This window comes from Chiloscyllium plagiosum, chromosome 20 (genome assembly GCF_004010195.1).
Source record: "Chiloscyllium plagiosum isolate BGI_BamShark_2017 chromosome 20, ASM401019v2, whole genome shotgun sequence".
NCBI classification, from domain to species: Eukaryota; Metazoa; Chordata; class Chondrichthyes; order Orectolobiformes; family Hemiscylliidae; genus Chiloscyllium; species Chiloscyllium plagiosum.
In genome coordinates this window covers 50,414,544-50,428,665 of record NC_057729.1, presented here as the reverse complement: position 1 = coordinate 50,428,665, position 14,122 = coordinate 50,414,544, and the positions used below count along the sequence as shown (strand labels likewise).

The 14,122-nt window shown below is 41.5% G+C and overlaps 1 protein-coding gene across 2 annotated transcripts in view; it reads right to left on the bottom strand.

The window, feature by feature from the left end:
- The window catches only part of hm13 (histocompatibility (minor) 13), a 77,085-nt gene that overhangs the window by 7,191 nt on the left and 55,772 nt on the right, over positions 1-14,122 (bottom strand). Inside the window, exon 12 of one of the 2 annotated variants that reach the window (XM_043710790.1) lies at positions 5,838-6,022. The exons of the other annotated variant lie outside the window; for it this stretch is intronic. Coding sequence (XP_043566725.1) covers positions 5,875-6,022 — 148 coding nt within the window. The 3' untranslated portion in view covers positions 5,838-5,874. The remainder of the gene's footprint in view (positions 1-5,837; positions 6,023-14,122) is intronic. 2 annotated transcript variants of the gene reach the window in all.

Genomic DNA, 14,122 nt, shown 5'->3' with positions numbered 1-14,122 from the left:
CCCCCACCTTGTCTCAGTCCCAACCTTCGAACTCAGCACCACCTTCCTAACCTGCAATCTTCTTCATGACCTAGCCCCCACCCCCACTCCGGCCTATCACCCTCACCTTAACCTCCTTCCACCTATAACATTTCCAACTCCCCTCCCCCAAGTCCCTCCTCCCTACCTTTTATCTTAGCCTGCTTGGCACACTTTCCTCATTCCTGAAGAAGGGCTCATGCCCGAAATGTCGATTCTCTTGCTCCTTGGATGCTGCCTGACCTGCTGCGCTTTTCCAGCAACTCATTTTCAGCTCTGATCTCCAGCATCTGCAGTCCTCACTTTCTCCTTATTATAGAATAGTACAGCAGGCAAGGAGCCCAGTTAGCTCACTGTGTTTAGGCAGCTGTTAGGAAAAACTAGCTAGTCAATGCCATTCCTCATACCTTGAGAATCATCTCCTTCTAATGTTTATCGACTGCCGTTTAAGGACTACTTATAAACAGCTTCCACAAAGCTTTTTAGCAGTGTATTTCAGACCACAATCTGCTGCGGAAAAGGAACTTACATCTCACCAAACATTCTTTTGCTCCATTATACTGACTTCTCTTTGCCGTTGTACAGTTTGGGTTGCTTCAGTCAATTCTACTTCCATAGTACAGTCAAGAGGGCTGCACACTAACAGCACATGGTGCAACAATCGAATGGGCTTTTCATTCCCCTCTCAGCGCAGCAAGTGATGTAGTGAGCAGACTGGTTACAAGTTCGATAAGTCAATGGTGGGAAGTATAAACAAAGAGATGGGGTTCCTTTGATACTCAATGACAGGATAAGTTAGTGGTTTGCTGACTGCCCAAGGTAAACTATCCACATAAAGGCTATTGGTTTCACTTAAAGACAATGTCAAGTTACAGAGCCACAATGAGAAGATTACTATTACCTGGCAATCATGCAAACCTTAAATTTACACTGCTCTGAACCTCTAGGATAAACCACAATGAGTTTGATGTTATAAACAGCCTTTTCCAAGGAAAAAAGGTTAACTAAGGTTATATTAAAACACAGGTACAGGCAATAGAAAAGTGCTGAAAATAGATCATTCAGCAACTGAAAAAGACAGACCATTTCAATTTCAGCTCCCACCTCTCATACTAACCTGCTTATTGATAACCACTTGAATTGCTAATGAACCTTACTGCACATTCTCCACTTCCCGCAGTTGCATTTCAACTAACATTCACAGCTTTTCTTTTGGGCTAGAAGTATCACAGTGGTGTTAACTTCTCAATGGTAACTGATATCACTTGATGCTTAATGACTTGAGGCTAGACTACTTTTTCTTTACATTCAGTTAGGTTTTAGCTCAAGGCAACTTAATGGTGTAGACAATGTATGTGTTGTTAACTGCTTTAGGCACATATGAATAATGTAATGAGATACCATCACAACTGAAAATTTGAATAAAGTAAAACAGGAAATAGCAATGAGATGACCCCAAAGGTGGATATTAAAGCATGAAGATTAATGGGAGAAAGTACTGATGTGGGAAAGAATAAGTATACAGAATTGTGCTTGTGCGATGCAAGCAGCAAAAAAAAACATCTTTTGGAGTTGAAACTTCAAAAATCAGGACTGATCTTTATAGCGGCAATGGGGAACGAGTTTATGGACAAGATACAGAACCGACAGAAGAGACTGCAGTGAGAGATAGTGTAAAGGGGTATAAGTCTGTGAGAGGGTGTGTGTGGAAGTGTACACATACACTCCCACACACACCCTCTCACAGACTTATACCCCTTTACACTCACATACACTCTCTCTCAGACACTCATAACCGCACCCCCACCCCCACACACACACCCACGTAAGTTTGTGGGGTGAATTTGTGCTTGCAGAATTACATGCTGCCTGATCTGCTGTACTTTTCCAGCACCATCTCGATTCCGATCTCCAGCATCTGCAGACCTCACTTTCTCCTAGCTTCCTCCAGATTCTCCAGTTTCCTCCCACAATTGAGACACATACAGATTAGGTGGATTGGCCATGCTAAATTGCCAAGAGATTCCAGGGATGTGTAGGCTAGGTGGATCAGCCATGGGAAGTACAGGGAAAAGCTTGAGGGATTGGTCTGGGTGGGATGCTCTTCAGAGGGTTGATGTGGATTCGACAGACTGAATGGTCTGCTTCCACACTGTTGGGATCCTCTGATTCTATGAAATCTGTTAGTATTCGTTGAGAAGGTTTAAGAAAGTTAGACAAAGATCTATTTGGATTTCCAGAGGGCCTTTGACAAGGTGCTGCGCAGGAGGCACTAAATAAGATAACAGCCCATGGTGTTCGGTCCTGGCACAGAAAGAGGATTGACTGACTGGCAGAAGGCAGATTGGTGATAAAGGGGTCTTTTTCAGGGTGTCAGACTGTGACTAGTGGAGTTTTTCAGGAATTAGTGTTGGGGCCAGAATATTCATGTTTAACAATCTGGATGAAGAAACTAAGGACATTGCTGTCACATTTGCAGATGACATAAGATAGATGGAGGGCCAGGTAGTGTTGAGGAAGCGAGGAGGCTGCAGAATGACTTGGACAGACTAATGAGAGTGGGCAAAGAGTGACAGATGGAATATAGTGCGGGAAAGTATAAGGTTATGCACTTTAGCAGGAAGAAGTATAGACTATTTTCTAAACAGGGAAAGACTTCAGAAACTTGAAGCACAAAAGGTTAACATGCAGGTTGGGTTGGCATTTCAAAAGGCAATGCAATGCTGGCATTAATTTTGAGAGGGGTAAAATACAACAGTAGAGATATACAACTAAAGCTGTATAAGGCTCGGTTGAGACTGCATTTGGGATATTAAGAGCAGTATTGGACCCTATATCAAAGGTAGGAGGTGCTGACCTTGGAGGGAGTCCAGAAGAGGTTTACAAGAATGACCCCAGGAATGAACAGCTCAAGAAATGAGGTGCAGTTGAGGACTCTGGGTCCGTACTCGATGGAGTTTAGAAGTGGGAGGGGAATCTGGTTGAAAGTTAGAGAATACTGAGAGGCCTGGATAAAGTGGATGTGGAGAAGATGATTCCAGTAGTGGGAGAGATGAGGACCTTGAGGGCACAGCCTCACAGTGAAGGGGCCACCCTTTTAAAACTGAGTTGAGAAGGACTTTCTTCCGCCAGAATGTGGTTAATCTGTGGGATTCATTGCTGCAGAGGGCAGTGGAGGCCAAGGCATTGAGTGCATTTAAGACAGAGATAGATAGGTTCTTGATTAGTAAAGGGGTCAAAGATTATGGGGAGAAGGCATAATCCACAATTATGGGTGTGGGTGGGCTATTTTTCAGAGGGTTGGTGTGGACTTGTTGGGCTGAAGGGCCTGTTTCTACATTGTAGGGATTCTGTGATTCTAAGGCAGAAAAATGGGGATGAGAAACATAATAGTCATGATCAAATGGTGAAGCAGATTAGATCTCAACATTTCTGTTCACACTTACAGAAAGCCCTGTAAACCCTATGGACCAAGTCTATAATTTAGGGGCGGCACGGTGGCACAGTGGTTAGCACTGCTGCCTCACAGCGCCAGAGACCCGGGTTCAATTCCCACCTCAGGTGACTGACTGTCTGGAGTTTGCACATTCTCCCTGTGTCTGTGTGGGTTTCCTCCCACAGTCCAAAAATGTACAGGTTAGGTGAATTGGCCATGCTAAACTGCCCGTAGCGTTAGGTGAAGGGGTAAATGTAGGGGAATGGGTCTGGATGGGTTGCGCTTCAGCGGGTCAGTGTGGACTTGTTGGGCCGAAGGGCCTGTTTCCACACTAAGTAATCTAATCTAATCTAAAAACTCGAGTGTCCCTCAAATACAACACTTCTGCTTCACTATTTCACTTTGAATTCATTTGAAATGTCAAAAATTTGTCTTTCAAACTTAACATAAAATCACTTCAAGGTGATAAATGTACAAAGTCCAGTTAAATGCAAGATCTGCCTGAGAGAGCTGAATTAGTCAGTCTTGGTGGGATGTTAAAATCACAGGACAAATTTCATTTTAAAAAAGTACAGCAGGCAATAGAAATCTCAAATAAAAGCAGAAAGTCCTGCAAATACTCGATAGTCAGGCAGCATCCACTGTCAGAGAAAGAGTTAACGCTTTCACCAGAAATGTTAACTGCTTTGCCCAGCAGAGACGCCATAGAGAGGAGTGGAAGCTGGCTCACTGAATATGTTCAAGCCTGAGTTAGATATATTTTGACTAACAAGGGACACAAGGGTTTTGGGGAACAGGAGAGTGGAGTTAAGATCACAATCAGATCAGCTATGATCCTGTCAAATGGCAGAGCAGCTGAAAGGACCAAATGGCCTGCTTATGTTATGTCTGATGATCTCCTGCTGCCCAACCTGTTGAGAATTTCCAGCATTTCGTTTTTATTGAGAACAACTTCTATGTTCAATTCCATACGCAGCTAGGGTCTCAATCACAACCTTCAAACTGGGGTTAAATACGTGAAGCAGGTTTCACTTACCAAATAAAAACCAAAAAGGAGTGAGAATGCTGTAAATCAGAAACAAAAACAGAAACTGTTAGAAAAGCTCAGCAGGTCTGGCAGTTGAAGAGAAATCAGGGTTAATATTTTGGATCCGGTGACCCTTCCTCAGAACCAGACCAGAAACGATAACCGGGATTTGTCTTCACTGATGCTGCCAGACCTGCTGAGCTTTCTCAGCAACTTCTGTTTTGGTTTTACTTCCTCACCTCCTGGCATTGGCTCAAAAGAATTAAACTGGTCATCAGTCTACTTTTTTCAAACAAGAAACACTCTTTGGAGACTTAAAAAACGTTCTGCACCAGAGTGTTAGCAGCAAACAATAATTTCAAGTTGGATAGGCACTTCAAGGAAATAAATTTGTAGCGTTATGGGATACAGCAGGGGAATGGGACTATTGTACTGCTCTATGAAAATTGATGGAATAGCTTCTGTGCTGTAATGTCTCTCACTCTATTACAGGACAGCTCAAGCACCAACATGCAAGAAGTTGTTCATTGCTATTAATAAGGTGCATCATCATAAGTGCAATTATGGAGTCTGACAATTAAGTGATTTTCCATCCGCTGAAGATCAAATCCAACATCTATGGAACAGACGCTGTGAAGGAGAAAGGAATGCGTCTGGGAAAAAAGGCTTCTTGATACTGTGGTCAAGCACACGGTTACACCTACTCAAAGCAACTAGAAAAGTTAGGATCTGGGCTACCTTCTCGAAATGTTTTGACGGGGGTCTGGCCGAGATTAGATTAGATTCCCTACAGTATGGAAACAGGCCTTTTGGCCCAACAAGTCCACACCGACCCTCCGAAGAGTAACCCACCCAGACCCATTTCCTCTGACTAATGGCCTGGTCCATAACACTAGCCACAATCAGTTCTGAAGAGGAGTCACTGCTTCCTCTCCACAGATGCTGCCACACCTGCTTCGTTTCTCCAGCTATTTCTGTCTTTGTGAAACAACAGAGCTCATGGGGGCTGTATGCTCTTTCACTTTAATGATCTGCTTGAGAAGTACTGGAGTGAACTCTGAAATAAAGTCAACCAGCATAATGGATGCACAGAGATGGCCATGCTGAAGAATTAGCAATTGTGACACACATCCCACAAGTACAGCGGCTAAGCTTTGCTCAGGGTCATGTTAAGGGCATGCATTTGAAGCTGCTCATTAGTGCATTAAACAGGTCAACCTTCAATGAGAAACACTTCTTTAAAATTGAAACTATGCACAAGGAGAAAGGAAATAAACACAGAAGTTAAACAAGCTTGCTCTGCAGCAACATGCTGGAAATAATACACAGGCAAAGCATGGCAAGACGTTGGTGTACCTGACCCGTTGACAGTTCCACAAGCCCGGTCACATGACTACATGGGGCTCGGGTTCGTCCGCCTTCGGCGGGGGGAGTTGGGCTTTTGCTGCATAGAGTTGACCAGACTCGCAGGGGAGCCCGAGACAGTGGGGAAGTGGGTGAGTCTTGGCGTGTGTGGCATGATCTCAGCTGAAGACTCGTAGCTGATTGAGTAACAGAAAGTGAAAAAGAAAGAGGGATAGGGAAAGAAGAGAACAAATAAAAGGAACTTTTATTAAGAAAGAGAGTGCACAAACAAACGTTTTTAAAAAAGCAAATGCGAAGAAATTTCAAAACTCCCATTAATACAAACCATGGCATTCAGAATTCCTTTATAAATTTAGAACCAAGTATAATTATTTGGAAGGAATCTCGTTCTTAGAAGGTTTCAAAACCTACTTGCCTGGTTTAGGACAGCCATGCATACACGATTGGATTTATTAACTGAAGTTGCTACCCTGGAAATCAAAAATGTTGAACTTTTAATTGGAATGGTGAACAAATAAAATAAGCAAAAGATAACCCTTCATTCCCTTTTTCGTCCAGTCACCAGGATGATAGAAAGGCTTTCTCTGAATGCCAATTTGCTATTGACTGGGGAAAAGTACAGTGAAAGCATAATAACCACACAGACCCATGCAACAAGTCAATGAAACATCAGTTACAGAATGCACTTGAAAACCAAATCTGTTTCTGACTAGTCCAAAATCCTGAAGGCTTCTGACTCACACGCTGCACCACTGAGTTAACTAATTGGTGGTAGGATAGATATACCATCAAAACTTTCTGATCTGTAACAATAAATTGTAGACGTTTTGCAATTTGACAAGAGAGGAAACAAGGGCTCAAGTTTCTGATCCTGGTCGCAACATTATTTAACAACCCTCAAGTGCATTTTTGCAGCCAGCATCAAGCTCAATAAATGAAACCTCCCAGGGTGAAGAGTCAAGTTGAGGTCATACAAATAGGAAAAAATCAGCTGTCTAGAGAAAGCAAAGGGAATGTAGTTTTTACATTTATTGTGGCATCACTGGCTCGGCCAGCATTTATTACCTCTCTCCATTAACAGGACTTATACACTTAATGGTAAGGTCCTAGGGAGTGTTGCTGAACAAAGAGACCTTGGAGTGCAGGTTCATAGCTCCTTGAAAGTGGAGTCGCAGGTAGATAGGATAGTGAAGGCGGCATTTGGTATGCTTTCCTTTATTGGTCAGGGTATTGAGTACAGGAGTTGGGAGGACATGTTGCGGCTATACAGGACACTGGTTAGGCTACTGTTGGAATATTGCTTGCAATTCTGGTCTCCTCCACATCGGAAACATGCTGTGAAACTTGAACGGGTTCAGAAAAGATTTACAAGGATGTTGCCAGAGTTGGAGGATTTGAGCTGCAGGGAGAGGCTGAACAGGCTGGGGCTGTTTTCCCTGAAGCGTCAGAGGCTGAGGGGTGACCTTATAGAGATTTACAAAACTATGAGGGGCATGAATAGGGTAAATAGGCAAAATCTCTTCCCTGGGGTTGGGGAGTTCAGAACTGGAGGGCATAGGTTTAGGGTGAGAGGGGAAAGATATAAAAGAGACCTAAGGGGCAACTTTTTCATGCAGAGGGTGATACGTGTATGGAATGAGCTGCCAGAGGATGTAGTGGAGGCTGGTACATTTGCAACATTTAAGAGGCATTTGGATGGGTATATGAATGGGAAGAGTTTGGAGGGATATGGGCCGGGTGCTGGCAGGTGGGACTAGATTGGGTTGGGATATCTGGTCGGCATGGACGAGTTGGACCGAAGGGTCTGTTTCCATGCTGTACTTCTCTATGACTCTAATTGCCCAGATAGCTGCTGAGAGTCAACCACACTGTTGTGGGTCTGAAGTCAGATCTAAACCAAACCAGATAAGGATGGTAATTTCTTTCCTTAAGTGTAGTGAACCAGATGGGTTTTTCCAACATGCGACAAGTAGACTCGTCATTCCAGATTTTTACTAGATTCAAATTCCACCATCTGCCATGGCAGGATTCAAAGCCAGGTCTGCAGAATATTATCTGTGTCTCTGGATTAACAGTTCAGTGTTAATACCACTATACTATCGCCGCCCCCCCAAGGTAGTGTCTGTACCTTAGTATGCACCAACACATTTCAGCTGAAGAAGAATTACATTTAGCAAAGACAAAAGGAAAAACCCTCATCTTTCAGCTTACGTTCCATGAGCACTTTACACCTTTTCACTATGTATCATTCTGCTCTTTGAAAATGTGGGAAAGAACACATTTCCTCGGCCTTTGTGTGTGAAAACAACATGTTAATAGTCTTTTATTGGGCAAATAGAGGGGTGAAACACAATAAGGAGCCCCAGCTTCATTAAAACTGAATTCACCAATATTGAGCCTTCACAAGTACAAAGAAAGTCTATCAGCCTCAATTTATCCATTATAAACCTACTGGAAACTCGGACTGGATACTGCACCTTGATGACCAGCTTTTCCTTCTATTCCTATCTACTCTGTGGAGAAGATAGCGAGATATCAAACAGCCTAAGAGAACAGATCAGTCAGTCAATGGTAGGGAAAGCTCACCTCGATAAAAGTGTTTCCAGATATGCATAAAATTGCTTAAGTAAAGTTTGGTGATTGTACAATTTTTCAGTACATTGCTTCACTTCACTTCTGCTCTCTAACTCCAAGAAAATATTAGAAATCATGGTCTTTCAATCAGAGTTACTGCAATGCTTTATCAGATGGGTTATCAGAGAGTTTAAACAGTAGATTTGCGCAATTCCGCAGAGCTCTAACTAGTGGGTTAAGCAGATAAAAGGCTTATCAAGCTGCTGACTGTTGACGACTCAAACTTTTGTTGGCAAGTGCGGGTGTTGCTGGGATTGAACAGACGAGGGCATGGCCACATTGCTCTCCATGGTCAAAAAAAAATCACTGTTCTATCTGCACCTAGGCTGATGTGTGAAGTGTCCACCTGAGCACAAAATTTGACATAGCTCTCAGAATACTGCACTAAGAGTCAACTCTTCAGATACTCGGACAAAACATGCAAGAAAAAAGAAAACCAGTTCTCTGGTCCCATCCAGGTCACTACAAAAAAAATTTCTGCATAAAATAACTGACCTCCCTGAAGTATGACAAAACAAGCAGGATCAGTGCAGTAACAAAGGTTAACGTATACAGGGATTTGCTGTGCAATGCCAAAAACCTGATTAGCGACAGACAAAAGGTTTGTGTGAAGAAGTGTGGCAACAGAGAATAACGGCGTCAAGCTTACATTTATACAGCATCTATCACATAGATCAGCTCCTACCATCCTCAGGTGCCATGTTCCAGAATTTAACACAAGCAAAAAAAACCTCTTCAATTCCTCAAGTTCTTTTGCCAACTTTCATAAATCTGACCTCAGGCAACAGACCTTTTGCTCAGGGGGAACAGTTTCACCCCCATTGCTTGATTAAAATTCTTGGTTTATTTGCGCTAAGGTCAACAATCCCAGATTTCGTAAAGTCTCAATCCAAATCAAACTCAGTCACAATCACATTCCAGTAAACCAGTTTTGTCTGCCATCCCCAAAGGCCTAATGTGCTTCCAAAAGCATGGCACCCAATATTATAAACAACACTCCAGCTGAGTTCTAACCAGGGATTTGGAAAGGCTTAGTGTGACTTGTTAAATATTCAATGACCCATTTACAAAGCTAAGTACCATGTATGATTTGCTTAACAGCCCAAATGTCAAAAGGAGCTTTTAAATGTAGAAGCATATTTTGGCATTTCTCTTTTGCATTTTCCTGTAGATACTAAATATTGCTGCAGTTTGATTTCATGGGTCCTTCTTTATATTAAGCAAAGTTACAAAGTGGTTATGAAGATCATTCCAGTTAATGTACTATGAATGTGCAATAAGTCACTGGGTAGCAACTACAATTGGGAACTTGGGCTGTTTTTTTCTCACATACCCAGAGTTAATTTTAATGTCTCAGTTAATGCTTTTGCTGAGATCAGACAACGCAGCTGCCCAACAATCTTCTGTCATGAATGACTTAACGCTTCAAGAAGCAAGGTGAGTTTAACCACTTAATAGTCAAATGCTTAGACTCAAGTATTCAATTTATTAAGAAATCAGCAAATTAAAATGAATCCCTACCCCTGTATTACTGAACATCAAGAAACATACTAATTCTTGCCATGTCCCACTTTACGGAGCAAACTCCAGAAAGACATGCAAATAAATTAGGTTACGCCAATTTAAAAAACAACTTTTGAGGACACCATATCAAAACACTCCCATCCAACAAAAGAAACAAAAAAAAACTTACATTAGTTTATTGCTTTTCAAGATCTCAACACATTTCAAAATATTTCACAGCCCAAAACCTGTTTGATAATTAGCTACATTTATGGGGAACGTCAACATGGATACAGCCCGGTCTCAAAACAAGACAATGACAAATAATCAGTTAAACTATTTTGGTGATGTTGGTTGAGGGATAAAAGCTGGCCGGGGCTGCCTGGACACTCCATGGATCTTCTTCAAATATCGCCAGAGGTTCTTGTACGACTGTGCAAGTGACCTCACAGTCTTGGTTCAAGGTCTCGGACATGCAAAAAAGTGCCTTGAAAGGCAATGGGAGGAAAAGATTCTGAGCCGCTCAAGTTACCAAGGGGCATCAGCAAAGGGTACAGTTAATAATAACCAACAGTGTAACAGTGGTACACGAGTTCAAAATTGTGAACAACAGATTTAAGAGGAAGAAAGAAGAATAGTGAACACTCACAATATAGTTCCACATAGGGTAGAGGAAGAAAATTAAAATAAAAATAAGCCAGTTTTTAAAAGTATAAATTAAAATAGTTGAACCAAATAATGTTCCCGTGTTTGAGGGATTAAAGCAAACCTAAGATACTCAAACTGGACAAGAAAGACACAGTTCTTCAAAAGTTACAAAGTCCACAGCCACCTGTTCCAACAGGCTGGCCAAGTTGGCAAGCCATGCTGAGTTTGGAATATGGATATTATCAACAAATCTCAAAATAATCAGGATGCAAAAGCAATGGAGAGGCACTGTATGTGAATCAAAGATAGAGTGAATAAGATGGTTTCTCAAGTTAACTAAAAATTACCAACCAATCCATATTAAAATTCAGAACTGAATGCAAACAAACTACTTGGTTCTCATTTTTAAACCATGACTGTGAGAATGTCTGGGTTGTTGATATAGGTCCCTGCTTCTTATAAACCCTGTGATTTCAATTTCTCTCTTCCAACGCAAAAAAAAAACATTTTGCTCAGCTGTTGCAATGCAGTTTGAGAACCAAAACAAAAAAATGCCTCCTTGTTTTTCATCTGCAAACAGCTGTAGGCTGAATTTCAGGTGTTCACTATAGGATCAGAACATGGTCGCCTTCAGTGTGCTACGGAGTCTCTGGATTAATTAAACATCAAAGCAACAAGCAGGTGCTCATTTGGCATTAGCGCGCCTCGATTCCCTGGGAACACAAGAGTACAAATTTTTCCATGCAGCTGGCCTACTGAGTACTAATGATCAACAAGCTGAGGAATTCTTTGCTGTTGTGGCCTTTCACATTAAGTCAGATCTTACAGATTCACCCAGAGAATGATCGTCTCCTCGAAGTGCTTTTTAAATCATGTTACTTCTTTCCCCCACTGTGGCACTGACTCATTGGAATATAATTCCAAAAGGCACAAGCAGCTCACAAAAGTGATCTTCATTCACACAAAGCAGTAATTGTATGTGTCAGCAATATGACTCAGAGGATTCTGGCACCTAGATCGTGGAAAACCTTATTTGGCACCTACATGGTCAAACTTCCTGCTATAAGCAGATCAACATTAGGCAGGCAGAGAGGGAATTACGCTGTCTAGAAATGATTTGGAGGTGCTGGTGTTAGACTGGGGTGTACAAAGTTAAAAATCACAACACCAAGTTATAGTCCAATAGGTTTATTTAGAGGCACTAGCTTTCAGAGCGCTGCTCCTCCATCAGGTGCACCCTGAAAGCTAGTGCCTCCAAATAACCTGGTGTCGTGTAATGTTTAGCTGTCTAGAAAGTCCAGGCTGGTAGAGCAAAATCCATCAAGTCCATTACACTCACCAGCTGGTTTTCCACTTTAGTTACTGCCATGGCCCCAAGTTCAGAGACATGTAGAAAGGGAAAGCTCATGCCACCACAAGTGGCCCAGTTATATAAATCTGGGGATGGGAGAGGAAAGACTGTGATTCCGAAAGAGAGGGAAACATGGTTCCTTTAGCCATAGATATGGCCACTCCAGGATGGCACATTCAACCCTGACACCAACAAGGCAATGTCACTGACCAACTGCAGGATATTCTTTTGGGAAGGGTAAGGAACCAGAGGTCCATTTTGGCATAATTGACATTGATTGAAAGGTGGGATAAGGTCCTGAATTATGCGACCTTGGCAAAAAGGTTGAAAAGGAGGCAGTAATGGCATGATTGCTCCCAGTACGACTTGCTCCTATGTACAGAAATGGAAAGATTGAGCAAATTATCAAATGGTTGGTAAAATGATTCAGGAGAGCTAGCTTTAAATTTCTAGGGCACTGGGATCTGTACAAAGAGGGTGGATTACACTTTCGCAGAAATTTCTAACATTCAAAACTGTGGACCTAGTGTAGGTTTAGTGTAATTTTGGCAGGATCGACTTGATGGGTCAAAGGGCTCCTTCTATGCTGTATGATTGTATAACTGGGACTAATATCTTTGCAGGGAGATTTCTAGTACTTTTGGTGAGGGTTTAAATATGTTCATCAGGGGATGGAATCTCAAGAGGAAATTCAAATAGAACTGAAAGAAAATGCTGGAAGTTTTAAATCAAAACCTTGAATTAATCTGGGTCGAATTATGGAAAGCATTAAAATGGGAGAATTTTAACACCTGATCTGCAGGTACAGAGCAATCCCATGAAGACAAATGAAATGATAGCACTAGAAGTAAAAGGATAGGATTTAATTACCAAGACTAGGAACACATTCAGGAGACATTGGCAGAAAGGAAAAGGAGGTGGGATGCTACTGATAATTAGGGACAGGATCAGTGTATTCGTGAGACAGGATCTCTGACCAGATAAACAGGATGTGGAATCTGTTTGGCTGGAGCTAAGAAACAGTAAGGACAGCAAACGTGAATTTATAGGCTGCCAAACAAGTAGGACACTATATAGATCAGAAAAAAGGAGGTACACGGAACAAGGGGAAATGAGGTAATCATAGGTGATTTGAATTTACAATGGGTAAGTCTAATGAGCACCAATGCTGTGGAAAGAGAGTTCCTGGCGTGTGGTTGCAAGAGTTTTCAGAAGCAAATGCTTCAGAACCAAACAAGGCAGAGGTTATTTTAGATCCAGCATTATGTAATGACAATGCTAATTAATAATCTTAAATGAACTTTTAGAGAATAGTGATCATTGTGTGATAGAATGTTCCATTAAAAAGATGTGCTTCAAACTGAAATATCTTTAATCTAAACAAGGGCAGTTATAAAGGCATGAGGACGACGTTGGTTGTAATGGACTGGAAAGATACATTAAAAGGTTTGAAGACAGATAGGCAATGGCTGGTTTTTAAAGAACTAATGTTTTGTTTTCAAAAATATACATTACTTTAAAAAGGTAAAAACACCTATTAGGAAACATGAGCGCGCCATGGCTAACAAACAAAGTTAAAGATAAATTCATAAACTTCTTTGAATATTGCCAAAAAGAAAGTTCCTTGAGGATTGAAAGAATTTGATCTCAACAAAGGAAGACAAGAAACTGATAAAAGTGTAGAACTTGAATATAAAATAGCAAGATACAAGGAAAAAAGGTAAATGCTTCCATAGGTACATAAGATGAGCAAATTGGCAAAGACAAATATGGATCAATTAAAGGCAGAAATAAGACAATTTATAAAAGGGAAGAAGAAATTACAGAGAAACTAAATTAGTACTTTGCACCTGTCTTCAGAGGAAGATGCAATAAGTCTCCCTGACATAATTAAGAGTCTAGCAAGAGTGGAGAACTGAAAAAATTAATATTAACAAGTAACATTGGAGAAATCAATGGGGCTGAAACTAGACAGATCCTCAGACTTGCTGACCTTACATTAGTGCGTTTGAAGAGATGGCTATAGAGGTAGTGGATACATTATTGATCATCTTTCAAAATTCTAACAGAGTCAACACGCATTTATGAAGGGGAAAGTTGACAAACCTGAGCATTATTTTTGAGGAGTTACTAGCAGTGT